A 20,435-nucleotide genomic window follows, 5' to 3' on the forward strand; every position below is an offset into this window, starting at 1 on the left:
TTCTGAAGAGCCCATGTGAGGCCTCAAGCACATGGATTACCTTCTCTCTTCTTTCTCCCCCCAAGTAAAGAATGTAATCCGTACACCCTTTCTCCATAAGTAATTTAAACCCTCTTCTTTAAGGAACTTGGAAAACAGCATAACTGCAGTGTCACTAATTGTGTTAACACATAAATGCCATCACAACTATGGGGATTTTTTTTTATCTTGGCTGAACTTTATCAGGAAGAGTATCTCTTTTTTATACCAGCAAATTTTGACAAGCTTGGGTATATGCTTTTAAAAATGGTACACAAAGACAGAAAAAGGAAAAATCCCTTTATAACCCACTCAAAATTAACATTTAGGAGAGGAACTTCTCCATAATGTATTCTAATTTATCCTAACTTCTTTGTCTTCACTTTCATCTCTACACTTGAAACATTGAATAGTATCCTCTGCCATTCTTAGTGTCATTTTTATATTTTAACTAGATGTTCATTCACACGAACATGAATTTGTGTTAAAACTTACATTTAAACAGAACGTATTTTTGTATTTTTCTCCATTTGCCAGCTAAAGAGCAGTAAGCATGTTAGTTATTACATGTTAGTCTCACAGGTGTGTGATTTGGGGGTCAGAGCTCAATCTCACATATTCATTTCCTCCTCTGACAAATAAATGCAGTGGCAGCCATTGGCATCATGAGATTCGTTTGTTGTTGTTTCTAAGAGACAAGAAATCCAAATGATAGGAAGCGTTTGATGATATCCTAATTATAGGATTTAAATAATTATAGAAATTTGACATAGGACTACCAAGTCACATTAGATCATCTGTGTGTAAATCGGGGAGAGTAAGGGTTTATTTCACTGCTTTGGAAAGGGCTTGAATTCACTCTCGAGCTTTACCTTAGGAATCATTACGAGTCTTCACTGACGCAGTCCTTGGCTACCCACATGATGTCTGTTCTTGCAAAATGTATCTGTTCTTTACCTCCATTTAGCATGTTTTCACTTAAAAGGAATCAAAACTCTGCTCTGGTTAAAGCTAGTAGTTGCTGTATTCTTTTCTTTTAAGCTTACCTTGAATTTCTGTTAAAAACTCAAGTTTCAAATCTCACTGGGTCATGTATTACTGGCATTTGATGAAGTTATTTTCATTTGGGCCACATTTTACTTCACCTGAGACTGACTTAGTTAACTGGATTAACTGTTTCAGAATTCTAATGGATTGTTCTTCTTTTGAACCCTTTGCACGTCTTTTTCTCTTGGCCTTTTGTCATTGATGAGGTATTATGAACTTCTAGGTTGGTTCTTTAATACCACCATGAATTCCTGGTATTCAAGTCATCCTAACCTTTTACCCTTTTCATTTAGTTACCGTGGTGTCTTTAAGGTGACTTAAGAGCTTTTCTTTCATTCATGCTAATGCAGAAGCCACTCTTTTCTTGATTATACCCATGAGACAAATCATGTGTTCATTTAAAAATCAGAATCCCAGAGGTAAGTGCCAGATCTGGTCATGTCCATCTTACTCTTATCTCATTTTAATTCAGATATAAGGTCTCTAAAGACACTTTGATGATACACATACCTTGAATCTGGTCTTCAAAAGATAGGCCTTCTCTGTGAATTTTTCGGCTAAGCTTTGTGATTTGAGAGGACATTGTTGAAAGGCAGTGGAGGTGTATGGGAACGGGGAGGAAATGAAAGCTCATGGGGTCAGGCAAATGATACTGGGGTGGGTGGGCTGGGAGGTAGTTTCTCCCAGGCAGAAGGACACATGGTTGTGGCCTGGACCATCCTGAAGAGTTTGTTCTTCCTGGATTCTCTCATGGATTATGTCTGTCACATTTGTGGAATGGTTTTGGTCATGTTAGGCCCTTGATGGTCAAATAAATTAATTTAACAGATGATGCTGATGGAGGGAAAGGTCTGATTGCCATTAGGTTCGATATATGTACATGTTTTACCTTTCTTAGATTCTGACAGGAGAGAGGATTGTTTTTTATGTGGCATGGTATCTGTTTGAGTGAGATATAGTCATCTTGACATCTTGAGCCTGCTTAATTTACTGTCTGTCAGCTCATCTCCTTATATTGAAAAAGCAGCTCGCCCAGCCACCTCTGCAGTATTTGCAGATTCTGGCCACTCCCAATAGTCAGATTAATGACTGCAACATTCTTTTTTTTTCTTTTTTGCCCTCCAAACCATACCAAAGTTGTTGGTATAGTTGTTCTCAATTTGTTACCAAAGAGGAAATGATATAAGCCAAAGGCTGTTTTAAGAACTATGCTTCCTCCATCCCCTAAGTTTATTTTAACAGATTATTGTGTCACAGTGTTTTTATGCTTTTATCTTTGACCAAAGTGTTTATTTTGAGAAACAATTATTAAACTGCATTAAAAACATACACGATGTTCCAATACCATCTTGGTTACAATATTAAAGGAAATTCAGACTAAGGCTGGATGAAATTGAACACATATTTCCATGTCAGACTTCCTGCCATTTTGCTTGTTTGTATTGATTTCTCCTGACATGCTCTTCTTTTATTGAGCACCACTTTTTTTAAAAATTTTTTTCTTATTCTCTCTCTCTCTCTCTGTTTTTTTTTCTTTTTCCTTTTAAATCACCTTCGTAGAGCTATATGTGCTAAGAGCAATTGTAAAAGGAGACCAACTTATATTAAACCTGCCTGGAGTCAAAATGTAATCTAACACCTGTAGTCTGCAATTTGTCATCACTTCATGGATACTTGTTTTTTTTGTTTTCTTTCTTTTTTTTTTTAATAACAGATTTCCTGAGTTTTGACCTTAGGATACTGTGTAATCCAAAAAAAGCAACAAAACTAAACCATGGTTTTTAATAAGTCTTATAGTAGTGTTAGGATGTGAAATTATGACCGTTTAAGAGTCAACTCAAGTAACATCATTTGAAGTTAGAAATAGTGCTGAGTTGTATATCTAAGAGAATGTTTTGCCTGCGAAAATGTTTTTGAGGGATAAATTCAAGAGACAAATCATAACGCACATGTAATTTCTCTTACACCCATTCTCTAAGACCTTCCTTGGTGACTTGGCAGAAGTAAGGATGTTTTTAACTGAAGGGGACATTCTGCATTTTATATTAAATGTTTTGTTTTCATTAGGAGAAAAACAGGGTTATCTGTTGAGTGTGATTCATGTAGTAGAGAGTTTTCAAACTTTTTGGTCTCACTATCCCCTTTCACTCTTACTATTGAGGACTCCAGTAATAATGTGTCTACCAATTTTTGCCACATTAGAAATTAATTCTGAGAAAGTTTTAAATGTTTATTAATTTAAAAAATAATTGTAAATAATATGTGTAAATGTTACATCTTTATGAAAAATAACTGTATTTCCAAAACAAAAAAAAAATGAAAGGAGTACCATTGTTTTGCAAATATTTTAAATGTCTGGCTTAATGGATGAGAACTGGATTCTCATAATCGCTTCTGCATTTAATATGATACAATATGTGGCTTGGTTTGGAGTAAAAGAAAATCAAGCCTCACACAGACAAATGATTAGAACGGGGAGGAGTATTTTAATAGCCTTTCCAGGTAATTGTGATATTTTTCTTTGTTACTACAGGAGACCCTTGCAAATGGTAGTTTCATAAAAGTTAGTTGCAAAGTGGAATCTAAAGTCATACTGATAAACTTGCATACTTTATAACTCATTGGTCTGCCTTGCACTTTGAATGGATCTTTTACCTAGACATAATTACGTAATACCATGCATTGGTTGTTTGGAGAATATTGATTTACTGAGTGATGTGGATCTTCCAAATGTTAACACATTTCATTGTATGACTTTATTTAGTCATTTATTTATTTATTTATTTAATTTATTTATTCATTATTTTAAAGATTTATTTACTTGAGAGAGAGAAAGAGGGAGTACAAGCGGGGGGAAGGGCAGAGGGGGAGAGAGAGAGAGAGAATCTCAAGCAAACTCCCCACTGAGCACAGAGCCTGATGCAGGGCTCAATCTCAGGACCCTGAGGTCTTGACCCAAGCTGAAATCAAGAGTTGGACACTGAACCAACTGAGCCACCCAGGCACCCCCATTGTATGACATATATAAAAATTTTTGTTAAATTATCGCCACTATCATCAGGAGAGTCTTTAAGTATTGGGGAGCTGTTAAGCATATAGCAGCAGCTACATGTTTTCCAAAATTTTAGTTTTCGCTTGAAGGGTCAAATTTTATCGTTGGCAAAAATACTGTCAGATTATTTTCTTTGAAGTGGCAGGCTCACTTCATTTTTAAGGACATGTCTGTCAGATACCCAAGTCTGAATAACCATATTTTGTTTGTCTGTTAGTTGTTCTTTCAAGTAAAAATGAGATTCCATGACGAAGGTGGCTAGATCAGCTTGCAAATCAGATAATCACACAAGCACTCTTTCTTATGACCACCATCCTCCTACAGTATTCTATACAAGTTCTTTATGTGCACTTCCCATTTCCTCACAGACTTTTAAAAAGAGGTATACTCAAGGGTTGAGTTTAATATAATTAATAATATATTACTGCATCATCAAGGACATTCCTAAACGAAAGTGGCATTTTTACCGTGTGCATATGGCAGTGAAGAATACAGCTACCAGTGCAGTTTGGTGCCATTGACTTAATTTATTTTCACAGGCCAGCAGTTTTCTCACCGCTGCTTTTATACCATTGGTATAAATTTCAGCATGGCCAAAAAGGCAAATAATGTCTTAGTTTTGCCATGAAAATAGTTTTGATGTTCTAGACCTCTTGACAGGGAATCAGGATTTCCCCAGGGGTCCATGGACCACATTTTAAGAACCACTGATAAAGTATGCGTTCCTAAAAGGATCCCAGGCTGTGCATCTAGAAGGTGTCACCTTGAACGGGTCTATGACTATGAGATATAATTCCATGTGACAGATGCTCAAAAGGCAACTTATTTGCGTTAGGGGCCATGTTAAAGAACAAAAATGTATGTAGTATATGAGTTAAAGAAATAGGGAAACTTACTGGTAGACATGCCCATTTGTAGATCTGCAGATCTTTGGAGTGAGAAGGACAAACAGATCTCTGAAATTGTTGCTAATTTTTATGATAAGCATAACTGAAAGAAAAATACATGAGGCATTATACTACTCATTCTTAAATCCTCCTCTCATTTTTTCATGGTAGTTATTACTTAAGTCTTGCTTATGATGAGAACTCTGCTAAGTACTTAGCATGCATTATCTCACGGAATCTTCATAACACTAGAAGGAAGATTTTACATTAACAAGCTCTGTGGCTCAGAGAAAGTAACTTGCTCAGAATTGCAAGGCTAGTAAACAGATGTGCTTTTCAGGGTTAAGGACTGGTTTCAAAGCCAAAACTCTGTGATCCCAAAACCCCTGCTCACAGCTTATATACTATGCTATTATATGGGTTATACAAAGCCCTGCAATTTTTAAAAAATAAGAAATGATAAAAAAAAAATATCATATTTGCTTTCAGATACCCAGTAGATCTAAGTTCCTATGAGTGACAGTTTATTTACTTTTTAAACATAGTTTTGCCAAAATGTAATAATAACAAGAAAAATAATAACAAGTTATGTAAAACAAGAATAATAACTGGTCTGAAAGTAAAGGAGAAAGAATATGGAATTAATCCAGTAGAGCAGAACAAAGACATACTGACCACTTACCATGTGCCAGACATATGGTGTGCCAATATGTAGCTCGCAGTCCGATAAGTGAGATCGATATATAGTGGTTACATTAATATTTATATTAATTAGCAATCATTAATGCTAAGTTCTTCCCACTGAATTTTGAGCCAAAATTAATTGTCTTAAATGCTGATTTTGGGGAGAAGGGAATATTAGGGGTAGAGCTAGTTTAATATCTCAGTTACATGATACTTTATATATAGTATATTTTAAAATAGCACCATTCACTCATTTATTTATTGAACAAATTCTAATCAAGTTATGCACAGGGGCTTTTCAAGTGTTCCAGCCAATTGTTCTCATTGCCTGGTAAATATATTTTCTCAGGACTTTTAGTGGAAGAATGCTTTCCTTTTTTGGATCAACTATTTTACATTCTGTTGTCATAGATGAGGTAAATTAAACAAGTAAAAATAATTCCAGTATTAACGCAAAATAAATGCAGACAAAAGTCCTCTTGTCTGTGTTCTCCTCTCTACTGATGAGCGTCACCATTTAGGACCTGAAGCTCTGGGCGAAGCTCTGGGCGAAGCTCAGTCCTCTCTGGGTAAGACTTGTCACAGAGATATGGATGCATCCACCTGGGAAACTTTTGTTTTAACCTATTACCACACTGGATCAGCCACCTTCTACAGTCACCTTTCTAATAATTTCTCATTTTCTCTATATAAAAAAGACCACAAAGTCTTGGCTTATTATAAGTAATCCAGTTCACCCCATAATGATACAGTGAATTATATACTTTCCTGAACTTAATCATTCAAGATCTCACTTCCTTCCCTGCAGGCAAAAACCATTATATTTTACACATGGCTCCCAGCTGGTTTTCATTGAGGCCTTCAAAATCTATTTGAACACTGAGAGGTTTAAGAAGAGCTGCTTTATCTTTCTTAGTTGACTTTTGTCATGGTACCATTTTGTCCTTGTGTTTTCAAAATTTCCAGTTTTGAAGGCAGAGAAACAACATGGGCCCATATTATGGTTGTGCTTTGTCACTGGGCAAGGAAGTTTGGGTTTTATTTTGAAGTTGATGTCTCTTTTAAATGTATTTACAACTTTTATTTCTTCATCACTATCTTTATGTTCATTTGTATATGTGTATATCATATTTCAGCCCAAAGAGATTTCAGCAAGTAAATAAGGAATTAGACTTTTAACTTTCTATTTATGTATATCCTATCCATAACTTATTCAACATTTAATTGTTGGTGATAGGACTACTTATTAGAAAGCTTTGTAAATTAATAGGTCCAATTACAATAGACACTCCATAAATATTTGATAAACCGACACTTTTTTTTTTTTTTACTCCTTTAACCTAGGGTTGATTGTCTTCAACATAATTCCTTTCAGACATGATAAGCACCTCTGATGAAGAAGGCAGCCATCAGTTAAATGTAAATTAACTGTTCTCTTGAGGATGCATTCTTCTGGTTGTTGTTATGATAGTGTTGCTATTTGGGATGCTCTGTTGAAAGTCCCAATAATATATTGGGAGCTGAGTTTTTCCTACTTAGTATGTGACTATATGACTACCTCTCTTCTCTCTAGTAATAGTGGCAGTTTCAAGCCCTACTATATTTCTGGCTAAATCAGATTATGATAGCAGTTCATTGTGAGGGTTTTCCATCACCTTGACAGAGAATGCCAGTACCCTATGTACTCTGGCCCTGGCGACCTCACAGTTGTCATTTCTCTCTGGCATAGGGCTGTTCAACACTACTTTCTTGTGATGGTGAAAACGTCCTGTCCAATATGGTGTTGCACAATGCGACAATCAAGCACACAAAATGTGGCTCATATGACTGAGGAACTGAGTCTTGTTTTGTTTTGCTTTTAGTTTTAATTAATCTAACAAAATGTAAATAGCCACATGTGGCTAGTGGCTATTATACTGGGTGGTGCAGCTCTAACATGCTGCCTTGCTTGATGTTCTTCAAATATATCAAATATATTCCTCCCTACTGTACTTTTGCTTACTGTTTCCTTTGCCTGGAATGCTCTTCTTCATGGCTTGTTCCTCACTTCCTTCAGACCTCTGCTCAAGTGCTGCCTCCTTAAGGAGCCTTCCTTGAGTCACCATATCTAAAATGACTTCCCCTCTCCCCAGTTCTCCTTTTACATTACTCAATTTTTTGCTTATACTATTTATTACTACTGATATTTCATTTATGGTCTGTCATCTCAAAGTCTAGAGATTTGGTTCAATTTTCTTATGTAATCTTGCACTCATAGAAGGCAGGGGAACATAATGCTTAAGCGCATGGGATTTAAAATCAGACAGATATGTTTTGGAATACCAGTTCTTCTACTTATAAGCTATGCGGCCTCACACAAATTACCTATACTCTCTCTGGACTCCAGTTTTCTCATCATAAAATAGGGGTAAAAATATCTACCTGCAGGATTACTGTGAAAATAAATAAAATTAAGTAAAATTAACATATTTTTAGCATTTAGGCCAGTTTTCAGCTCATGAACTTTACATGAATGCTACCATCTATTACTACTTCTACTACTACTAGCACCGCTATTATTATTGAAGCTATGTAGACATTTCAGTGCTATGAACACTACTTGACATATTGAAAAATTGGCAAGAGAAGTTATGAAATAAAACTCTTTGTAGAAATTATCAGAGATGAATTGTTGACTAATTTAAATTCAGTTGTGATGGAAGAAAACTCTAAACCAAATAGAGCTAGAATGAATGATCAGGCTTCAGTTTGCAAAGGTCAAAAGTGAAGGGATGGATGGCTATCTTTACAGCAGGATATATTCTGTTATTTGGGAAAATCACATGAAGAGAGGTGGTAGGCGTTACAAATAGAAAAGGTCAGCTACAGGGCCCATTTTGAAAAAGAGGAAAAAGGATGAGGCTGGAAAGTTTGTGGACTTGGGTAGTTTTTTTTTTACATAAATATCTGGGAAGATGCTCCATTAACCTTAATGTAAAGAAAAATCCCAGAAAACAATAATCTGGTAGTGTGAAGAACTCATTAGAAAAGAACATATATCCGTTTCAGAGGTCGGTCTGTGATTCATCAGTCTTATACAATTCACAGCTCTCACCATACATTATATGTTAAAAAAAAAAAAAAAAGAAAGGGGCGCCTGGGTGGCTCAGTCGTTAAGCTTCTGCCTTCAGCTCAGGTCACGATCCTGGGGTCCTGGGATTGAGCCCCGCATCGGGCTCCCTGCTCAGCGGGAAGCCTGCTTCTCCCTCTCCCACTCCCCCTGCTTGTGTTCCTGCTCTGGCTCTCTCTCTCTCTCTGTCAAATAAATAAATAAAATCTTAAAAAAAAAAAAAAGAAAAAAAGAAGAAGATAGTAGGAAGGGAAAAATGAAGGGGGGGAATCAGAGGGGGAGATGAACCATGAGAGACTATGGACTCTGAGAAACAAACTGAGGGTTCTAGAGGGGAGGGGTGTGGGGGTGGGTTAGCCTGGTGATGGGTATTAAGGAGGGAATGTACTGAATGGGGCACTGGGTGTTATACGCAAACAATGAATCATGGAACACTACATCAAAAACTAATGATGTAATGTATGGTGATTAATATAACATAATAAAATAAAATTTAAAAAACTGGAAAAAAAACATCTATCTCGATTCATTTGGCAGGGCATTTTCTGTCTTGGTTGAAGTAATTGTAAATTTTGTGGTTTAAAAAAAAAAAATCAGCCAGAAAATAGATGCCTGAACTGTCAAATGAGCTGAGGAATAGGACGACTTATAGGTCCATCCAACAGAAATTAATGGTCTGGCCTCTCACTTAAGTTACTAAGGGCACTTGGTGGGGACAGGAACCAGACTTGATTCATCTAGTTAACCAACAAGGAATTTTGAGCATCTCTGAAAAATTCAAACAGAAAAACTAAAATTCAGTTACGTGGGAATTCAGAAACCTATCCCATGAAGAAGAGGCTAGAAGAGTTGACATTATTTACTCAAGATGTAAGAAAATGAAGAAAAGTTCCGCCATTTAGATGGGAGGATTTTAAGACAGGGTTGTATTGATCGTCCTTTCTCAGAAAGATGGTCTTGTAAGCATTAGGCTCTACTCTACTTTTGTTCAGAGGACTTACACCACTGGCAGGAAGCACTGCAGGACATTGAGAATTCCTTGATTGTCATAATAATAAACCACTGCAACTGGTTAGTGAGGAAATCTATGCAGTGTTTTCTTTTCATTTTGTTTTGGTTTTTTTCTTTCTTTCTAAAAATTGTCTAGAGACAATAAACAACTTTCTGCCTGGAGTAATTAGAACATTTTGGAGGGACAGGCACCTGGGTGGCTCAGTCGGTTAAGCGTCTGCCTTGTCAGGTCATGATCTCAGGGTCCTGGGATCGAGTCCTGCATCAGGCTCCCTGCTCAGCGGCGAGTCTGCTTCTCCCTCTGTGATCTCTCTTGCTTTTGCTCTTTCTCAAATAAATAAAATCTTTAAAAAAAAAAAAGAGAACACTTTGGAGGGAATGAAGCTAGTTGAGACACAACCTGGGGACAACTCTTGTCTCACGTCTTACGCATATTGTGGTTGAGAGGGAATTACAGCCAGTGGCAGTGTGACTGAAGAACCTCAGGCAGGCCCTTCTGGTAACTTGTAGGCAGTTTCACTTTAGAGCTGCTCATTTTGTCATTCTCTATTTTGTTATCTTTTTTTTTTTTTAATTTTTTTATTGTTATGTTAATCCCCATACATTACATCGTTAGTTTTAGATGTAGTGTTCCATGATTCATTGTTTGTGCATAACACCCAGTGCTCCATGCAGAACGTGCCCTCCTCAATACCCATCACCAGGCTAACCCATCCTCCCACCCCCCTCCCCTCTAGAACCCTCAGTTTGTTTTTCATAGTCCATCGTCTCTCATGGTTCGTCTACCCCTCCGATGTCCCCCCCTTCATTCTTCCCCTCCGGCTGTCTTGTCATTCTCTATTTTGACTGCTCTCTCCTTATCTGCTTGGAGATGCTTGAAATGTCACTTAAGCTTCTTCTGTAAATATTGTCATGCCACCCAACTCACAGTACACTATTGTTGGACCAGCAATAAAACATTTCTCTTTGTAGATAATTTCTATTGCTGTTACTTCTCTGAGAACCATCTCCTGTTCTGTGATGGGTAGTGACATTACTCTTGTCCCTTGGAAACCTACCTTCTCACACTGACAGCTTCCAGTGTTTATAATTTCCAATGTAAAGGGTTTTCCTGGGGTGCTGCCTATTTCCAGGTTACTCTTTTTTTTTTTTTTTTAAAGGTTTTATTTATTGGGGCGCCTGGGTGGCTCAGTCGTTAAGCGTCTGCCTTTGGCTCGGGTCATGATCCCGGGGTCCTGGGATCGAGCCCCGCATTGGGCTCCCTGCTCGGCGGGAAGCCTGCTTCTCCCTCTCCCACTCCCCATTTGTGTTCCCTCTCTCTCTGTGTCTCTCTGTGTCTCTCTGTCAAATAAATAAATAAAATCTTTAAAAAAAAAAAAGATTTTATTTATTTATTTGAGAGAGAGAGCACGAGCCAGGGGAGGGGCAGAGGGAGAGGGACAAGTAAACTCCCCGCTGAGCAGGGACCCCGATGTGGGGCTCGATCCCAGGACCCCGAGATCATGACCTGAGCCAAAGGCAGACGTTTAGCTGACTGAGCCACCCAGGCGTCCTCCAGGTTATTCTTGATCCAAATAGTGCCTTACTGAGGAACCATGAGGACTAAGTAAACCAATGCGTGTAAAGTTGTTCGCGCTGTCTGGCCCAGCATAAGTGTCCAGTAAGTGGCAGCTCCCACTATTCATGGGTGGCTTCCTTGCTTGCATGTGTTAGCACTGCGAGAGTCTATGAAAGGAGAGGTGAAGCAGGCCAGTTGGTTGGACCTATGAGAAGAACAAACCCTATCATGCAGAAAGATTATAGTAACTTCAAAGTCTAGTTTTGGAAAATCTCTTTAAATCTAACCAGTGCAAAATGGAAAACCCCTAAAGAACCAATCTAATTATTTAACTAAATGGAACCATTATGCTGACTTTTACTACAGAAGGCAAGCATAATTTAGAAAATGGGGCATTTTAATTCTCTTTTGTTTTCCAATTAACGCAATTGCTCTAATAGGAGGTACTCGTGCTTGAGTATATATGTTCTTTGAGTACATATTTCATATATACTTCCAGTGTCTCTCTCTCTTTCTCTTTCTCACCAAAAAACAGAATCCTCACCTGTTGACATAGTGGTTCCTTTATTACATTGGTCAGGCTGCCCAGATTATGACCTCAGAGCAAATATCTTTTGCCATCAAAGTGCCCTGAACAGGCCCACAGCACAACTCTACGTTCCCTTCCGGCTATAATTAGGATGTTGAAGTAACAGAGCGCTCAGTTTTTTGCTGATGCCAGCTTACCACAGCACAGACCACATGAATTTACTCTTAGTTGAAAGTAGTAAAGAAAATGCCAAGAACATTCATTTTAATTGGTCAACATTATATGGACCTTTAGTGCCACTGTTTTATGGTCCTGTGTTTTAGATTTCTTTCTGCCACCAGCCGTCAGCTTACTATGGTGGATGTTCTTATTCGCATTTGATTATCCTTTTTATTATTATTTTGATTGTTACGTGGTTGCTGATTATTGTTTGAAAACTTTCCTCCTCTTCTGCTTGTTGTTACCTTCCCTAGGTTAACAATTTCATGTGCCCTAATATTTACTAAATTCCATATAAAACACTGACATTTTCACATTGGTAAGGGATTATTTTCTCATCAGATGGTCCCTGAGACTGGAGGAGACGGCAGAATTTTTTTTTTCTTAGATGCTTGCTTTGATGTTGCTCTTTCATAGCCAAAAAAAGAAAATGGGTCATGTGAGTAGCGTGTGGTAGTGGTAGTAATGGGGGTGGGAATGGTGATATACCATCGATTGTTTAATGTAAATAGACATGTTTCTTCTGTACTGATGGGATTGATTTCCCCCTGGACTCTGGAAAATGTGTAATTTGTTGCTCTAACATGAAAGAGATGGCATAAAATAGGAGAGAATGGTAAAAAGAGAAACGTATGTTTTTTAAAATGTGAACTCAACCATTCTTAAAGGCCCTGGGAGGACCCAGAAAGTTAGGCACTGATCCGAGTATAGGACATGTGGTCCTTGTCTTTGGAGTTGACATAACGCCTAACCACGGACCGTCACAGGAGCCTTTTAATTATGTACTGTTGCTGCTGGTTTCGTAACGTGTGAGTAGTGGCTGAGGCCCCTCTCCAGGATCCAGCAATCCTCTTTCCTCGCCATGAAGCCCATCTCATGTAGGCCTGTGACTGGAGCAGGAGCAAGTTGTTAATGACAGTCTTCTCGGTAGAGCTTTCCTTCTTTGGTCAAATTGAAGAGGTTCGTAAATAACTATTAAAATGGGAACTTATTTCATGCAGAGAGACGATGTTGAAGAAGCAGTTATGAAGATCAAGAATAAGCTTGCCAAACTAGGACCAACTGACAAAACTAAAACAGTTTAGTTACAAGTTTGGTGTCCTTTGTTCAAGGAAAACAATCCAGGGGTTGGGAGAGTATGGCACTTCACAAACAGTGGAGCACCATTTCTGAAGGATCTGGGGCAAGATCAGGTTTTATAGATCATTAGAAGGGGCAACACAAAGAGGGCATGGTTGTCTGGGGTTGCACACCTGACCTTATTTAGAAAGATCAAAGAACAAGAAAGTAAGTGTAGAGCCCAGAGTTGGCTCGGTGTTTGGGGATTGGCCGACAGGAAGTACTGTGCTTCTGGTCAAGTGGCACATTTACAGGGACTCGGAAGTTCAGTCTGCGGACGTGGCGCCCCGGGCAAGAGCAGCTCCACGTTGGGTCTAGAAATTTATTTAAACACTAGAGGTTTTTTCTGTTTTGTTTTGTTTTCATTTTTTTAAAAAGATTTTATTTATTTATTTGACACAGAGAGAGAGACAGTGAGAGAGGGAACACAAGCAGGGGGAGCGGGAGAGGGAGAAGCAGGCTTCCTGCCGAGCAGGGAGCCCGATGTGGGGCTCGATCCCAGGACCCTGGGATCATGACCCAGGCTGAAGGCAGACGCTTAACGACTGAGCCACCCAGGCGCCCCTGTTTTCACTATTTAATGAGTGGGGAATATGCAGAGATAAAAGAGAAATTTAAGTTAATTATAACAACTAGAAAACCTGAACAATTAAGGATTAAAAAAAAAATTAGGGAGTGTGTGCAAAACAGAGTATTAATAGTTCATAGTGATACTGAGGTCCATCTATGTGAATACAAAATAGTCATTTAAAATTCTTCATTTAAGAAAAATGTTACATCTTTAAGTTAATTTGGAAGTCTTGTATTTTTTTAAAAACATTATTTAAGGATCAATATCAGGGCTGAAAGAAAATAAATGAAAGTTCTTCCTAATTTTATGAAGTATTGATTTTCTGACTGAAAACCAACTATTTCTCTGTTACACTCTTAAGGGTAATTATGAGGCTGATGGTAATAATTACTATCATTTATTGAATGTTTGCCCTAAGCTTGAGGTGGACAAACTATGGCCCATGGCCAAATCTGATCCGCCACCTGTTTTTGTAAATAAAGTTTTATTGGAACACAGCCACCCTCATTTGCTTATCTATTACTTATGGCTGCTTTCACACTACAAAAATAGAGTTGTCATTGCAACAGAGACTGTATGGCCCTGCAAAACCTACAATATTTACTATCTGGCCCTTTACTGAAAAAGTTTGTCAACCTCTGATTTAAGGTAAGCACTGTTCTTTGCATACATTATGTTACTTAATTCTTACAACATCTCTAGGAAGTCAGTGTCTTATCCTTCTTCTTTTAGATAATGGAATTGAGGCTTAAAGATGTTACTGCCTTGTACAGGGACACCCAGTTAAGTGGAAGAGTCTGGACTTGAACCCATGAGGTCTGATTGTAGAGCCTGCACTTTCTCCCTGAGTCCAGTTTCTTTGCCATTAGGCTTTAGAGAGGTGGCATATCATGCTGGTTAACAGCAGGGAAGGCTCTGGAGCCAGATTATTTGAATGCAAATGACCTTGGGCAACAAACGTCTTAACTTCTTTGTGCCTCAGAATATAAATGTCAGCACACCTTACTATTATTAACCTCTTGTTTTGTAAATGAGATCCTAAATCTCCAGAAATTCTTTTAAGTTTGCCAAAGACCTGAATTTACAAATGACAACAGCAGTACTCCAAAGGTAGATAGACCACACATACTTCAGAGGGATAATGGCTTTTGAAAGGTGAAATCCTGAGTCAAATATTAAATTTTTTTTTTCTTAATTTTAATTATCAGGTCCTTCATAGGCAGCAGTCTCAGCCAGCCAAGGAGAGCTCCCCCCCCAGAGAAGAAGCTCCTCCCCCACCTCCTCCAACGGAAGACAGTTGTGCCAAAAAGCCCCGGTCTCGCACAAAGATCTCCCTGGAAGCCCTGGGGATCCTCCAAAGCTTTATTCATGATGTGGGCCTGTACCCTGATCAGGAGGCGATCCACACGCTTTCTGCTCAGCTGGATCTCCCCAAACACACCATCATCAAGTTCTTCCAGAACCAGCGGTATCATGTGAAGCATCACGGGAAGCTCAAGGAACACCTGGGTTCCGCGGTGGATGTGGCCGAGTATAAGGACGAGGAGCTGCTGACGGAGTCGGAGGAGAACGACAGCGAGGAAGGCTCTGAGGAGATGTACAAAGTGGAGGCCGAGGAGGAAAGTGCGGAAAAGAGCAAGGCTGCGCCTGCTGAGATTGACCAGAGATAATGTGAACTCCTACCAGGCAAAGCAATACATCGGTCCAAGGATTTTCTGTTTTCATTTCTTTAAAAACATTTTTCTTTTGCTTTATTTTATTTTTATCTTTTTTTTTTTTTGGTCTGTTTTGTTTTTCTTACCTTTTTTGACGTTTCTTTGTTGCACAGGATACACCTATAGACTGAATAAGTTCAGTATTTCCGAATCAGACATCGCCTTGGCAAAGACACTAAAGTGTTACACTTTTGCAATTGACTGGATCATAGTAATTATAATCACAGGAGACTCTGCCTTCATTATCCTTGCACTTATGGAAGAGACATCAGGCAAGTTCCAGGATGAAAAGATCTACAAAACAAATGAAGGAAGCTACAAGTGTGTGTGTATATGTATATGTATATATCTATATATTTACATATATATATTAAATTGCATGGGACAGAGAACTTTACAATCCGAAAGAATAGACTGTGAAATGAGTTCTTAAAGAAGAGACTTGTTTATGTATTAAAAAAAAAAAAAAACCACTTCACAGTGAGTCGCTTTGGCTTTTTGATAAACTGCGGCCTGCTCTCAGGGTGGGGTGACTATTTTTGAATTCCTATTTATTTTCTGTGTTTGTCCCTGATTTTTTTTTTTTTTTAATTCTATGGCTTCCTATCTGGCAGCTTGATGGGTAATTTTTGAGGTATGTATTTAACAAAATAAATCAACACTGCCAAAAAGAAAGAAGAAAGTAAAGTGGAAAAAAAAATCAGGGCACCTTAAAATGATACAAGTCAAATTGCTCTTAAGACACAATGCACACTTAAAATGACTCGATATGTTCCGTTATTCAACTTGTCATTCCTGTAGTGAACAGATGCATTTCTGTGGAATTCCAAATGAATAAAACTGTAATTCAGTACAAAGAAAACTTGTCCTTTAAGTGCAGTCTTGATAAAATGACATTTTGACGTTGGACGTATGGAATTCATAGTTTGAGCCACGTTTTATTGTGAAACTTATTTACCTGTTCGTGGCTTCAAATCTTAAAATTAATAAGCCTGCTCATTTAAAAGTTGTTTGTTGTTGCTGTTTTCTCTTTTTTCTTTCTTTTTTTTTTTAAATAGAAAATAGTTCAATGTAATGTTAAGTTAGAAGTTGCTGCCCAGTTAAAGGGGTTCCCTCTCAAATAAATCTCCATCCTTCCATCTCCCAAAAGATGTTTCTTATTTCTGTTTCACTTGGGGCTTCCTCTTCTTCGTACACATTCCATCCACCTAACCCAACGTTTGTGGTCCCTGCTCTCATGCCTCATCCTTTCCCTGGTATGGCAGCCTGAACAAGAACCTGTTTTTGAATCATTGTGCAGCTCCAGGCAATAGAGTAAGTGAAGCGATTTCAGTGGAATCACGTACTCATCATAAATGGAAACATCTTCTCAGTTACCTACATAGCAATTACCTTACGTAAAGCAGAACTAATGCCGACTGGCTGTTTAGTGGAATGAGCATTAAAGCTGCAATCTACTATAGCTCTCCAAACCTCCTGTAGCTTCCTCTCAGAAGCACCAGTAGCATTACTTCCCACTTCTACTTAGAGTAATTGCAAGAGGTGACCTCACCTTCAGGACCTAATCCCTGCTTCAACGTGGCCATCAAACAGTCCCACACGGTTGGATTTTTTTTGGAGTCGTGCTCTCATGCAACCTTGTCAAAGACCTCATGCAATATCACTTTGAAAGTTATTTTCTGTTTACTACACAAACATTGTAATATAACTGTTAATACTATTTATATATTTGAAAGGTATAAAAGGTAGGAGTTAAAAAAAAAAAACCTCTATGTGTAGATATTAACTCAGAACTTACAATATACAGGGAGAAGACATGTTGCAATACAAGCTAATTCTAGCTGCTCAGTAACCTCTGGAGTTTTTAAAGGGACATTTTCCTGTACTTTTTCAAGTAATGATGTTGAAAAAATTCTCTTGACACGAGCGTCACATACCTTTGCAAAAGGATGGTGGTTTGCAGTTAAGCCCTGGGCCCGTCCTTCTGCTTCTGTAGTATGCTGCAGCTTTAATCCGAAAGTCCACGCTTGCTGCTTCCTGATCTCCGAGTTACTCTTTCCAAATTGTCTTCTTACACTGTTGCTGAAGGTCACTCTGTACATGTAATGGAAACTGATTTTGCCAAGCTCTTACAAGGTGGTTCATCTATCGATGGCATCCGCATTTGGTATCTTTTACACTTCAACCAAAAATTTATTAGGTATTTTTCAATGCTAAGTCTTGCCTTTTATTTTTTAATTTCACTGCCAAGTTTGCAGTGATTCTAAGTGAATCTGTGGGCATTTTAGCCTGTGGTCTTGCCAGATCTTTGCGAATTACAATGCATATATGTCTATTTATTCAATATCTGTCATATAATATCTATTTGGAAGAAGAAACTTTCTCTTGTAGTGCCTCTTGACAAAGCACAATTTCCCGCCTTTTTTTTTTTTTTTTTTTGTGAAATGAAAAAACAAATTGTGTTTTATTGCAGTATCAACAATGTGAATAAGGATTAACATATTGTAAATGTTCTTTTTTCCATGTAAATCAACTATCTTTGTTATCACTAAGTGATAATTAATTTTTAACTTATGTGCATTGTTAGGCTGTTAGAATTTTTTGGTTGTTAAAATAAAACGCATTCAATAAATATGACTTCGTTTGTCAAGTATTTTACTGGGCATTGCCTTCTTTCCCATTTAACTTTTCATGTGGAGTGAGACCTGGTGAGTGTCAGAAAAACTCACTCCCTTATTTTAGAAGTAAGGGAGCAGCACCCGCAATTACAGATGTTTGAGCCCTGTACTAGGTATGGAGTTAATTGTACATGTGAATGCGTGTACATCTCTGTGTGTTTAGAAACGCACGCATGCTCACATTCTGGAGCTGGCAACGGGGAAAGCCATTGCGCCAAACATTTTGTCGTATACAAACAAAACTCAAATTTATGGGCTTGCTTCTTTATTTTTCTAGTGAATATTTTCTGTTTATAATTAAAAACCCACAAATGACTGCGTGTCAGGAGTCTTTTGGAGCACATATGTCCATGGTTAATGGACATAATAAAAGTCTTTTATATTTAGAGCTGGGGTACCATAATGTGTGCATAGAGGAATGCCGGAAGGATTGATGTATCTGAGAAATGTGTGAAAATGATTTTTTAGAAAGTGCTTACAATGGAAAAAATTGCTCAAAAGACTCAAGTTAATAAGGAAGGAGCAAGTGCTTAGCTTTAGAACTGGCAAAGACAAAGTCAATTAAAAAGTGATTTTATTTTCTTTTGATACTGTAAATTGTCTTTTGTGTGCGCAGTTGTGTGTGTGTGTGTGTGTGTGTGTGTGTGTGTTTTGCATTTGGTTGACATACAGATGTGATTTTTCTTTCCTTTCTTTCTTAGTTTCACTTGCCTTTTTTTTTTTTAGTTAACAGCTCACAGACCATGTAGAGAGGTTTGAAGGACAGTTTGTGAATACTGGATATTTGCAGAAAAGCAGACAGCCCCAAAGCACAGAGTTCTGAAGGTTTTTAAAGAAAAATTAGAGGCTCCATACAAAGCAAAACACATTATTTATGCAAATGTAAATGAGTTCTGTGTTTGGGATAAAGACTTGGAAGGAACGCATGTGTAAGATAACTGACTTTTAGCACAAGTAACTTCTACACGCATGAGGTTGTGTTTTTAGGGGTCCACCGTCATCATAGGTGACAAACTCCAGAGTGAGAGGCTCCGCCCACAAATGGATTGGCTTCTGCCAGAAGGCGGTTTCTGCGCAAGCAGCTTCTCTTTCCAAGAAGGAGTATGAGTTTTCTTGACTCTATATGTTAAGTCATATTATAGCATCTGAGAGCCATCACTCCATCAGTTGAGTTTTTGTCTTTTTAAAATTTTTCTTAGAGGAGATCTTTTCCTTTACTGTTATTTCCCTTTCTATAAAGGTTTAAATAAAGATTTAAAAGTCCCTACATTTTTTCTAAAGGCCCATCATGGCACAATGAGACAGTAAACATTTATTAAACATGTACTGTATGTCAGATAATTTGCTAGGAACTGAGGTGACAAGGGAAAATACATGACTTGGTGTTCTCCCCTCAAGGAGCTTATAACTTGTTGGAAAGGTTTAATATAAGTCCAGGAAAAGTGAAATAGTCATACAGTGGTTGTCTCCAGACAGAGATTTATTTGTTTAGTGAGCAGTACAAACATGTGCTATGAATTTGGAGAAGGAAATGATAATTATTTGTGAGCTGGAATGGTCTTGAAAGGTGGATCACTTAGGATTGGCTGCATATAATGGGGGGGGAGTAATTATGATGCAGACAAGGTAAAAATTTACCTGTTTCTTACAAGAAAGAAATTGCTGAGGTAAACTGGCTTCATGAAGTTGTCACACTCCCAGCTTCACTTTTCCTGGTGTTCCCATGTTCCTTCTTTCTCATGGTCCAAAAAGATTGCTAGAGCTCTCACCATCACACCCACCTTCCAGACATCGAGATGGAAGGAGGAGTAAAGAATGGCATACTCCTTTTCTTTTGTTGGAGGCTCCTTCAAGCCCTACACCTGAATGCAAGGGAGATTAGTAAGTGTTTCTAGCTGTTCTATTAATTCCAGAGACAAGGAGGGATGTGGATATTGGGTAGGCACCTAACAGCCTCTGCCACAGAGGATATCGGGAAAGATGTTGAACATAATTGATAGGAAGAAGTTAAGTGAAAGGCGCATTTGCTCGGCAGTTACTCCCTGTACCTTACACCTCCTTCTCCTGACCACCCAGAGTTCTTTCCCTGGTCAAATTTAAGGATCAACCCAAGCCACACTTCTTCCAGGAAGCCCTTCTTGATCTGCTGTGCCAGTGTGCTTACAAATCCTTCTATGCTCACATGGTGCCCGAGTATCCCGCCGTCACAGGACTGTCACAGGACTTGTGGCACATTGT

The 20,435-nt window shown here is 38.2% G+C and overlaps 1 protein-coding gene across 7 annotated transcripts in view; it reads left to right on the plus strand.

The window, feature by feature from the left end:
* The window catches only part of SATB2 (SATB homeobox 2), a 192,993-nt gene extending 174,824 nt beyond the window's left edge, over nucleotides 1-18,169 (plus strand). For all 7 annotated transcript variants that reach the window (XM_032405335.1, XM_032405346.1, XM_032405319.1 and 4 more), the window contains one exon: nucleotides 15,013-18,169. In XM_032405335.1, the coding sequence (XP_032261226.1) occupies nucleotides 15,013-15,474 (462 nt within the window). In that variant the 3' untranslated portion in view covers nucleotides 15,475-18,169. The remainder of the gene's footprint in view (nucleotides 1-15,012) is intronic.
* Nucleotides 18,170-20,435: the final 2,266 nt, after the last annotated feature.

This window comes from Phoca vitulina, unplaced genomic scaffold (genome assembly GCF_004348235.1).
Source record: "Phoca vitulina isolate PV1807 unplaced genomic scaffold, GSC_HSeal_1.0 scaffold1, whole genome shotgun sequence".
Classification (NCBI taxonomy): Eukaryota; Metazoa; Chordata; class Mammalia; order Carnivora; family Phocidae; genus Phoca; species Phoca vitulina.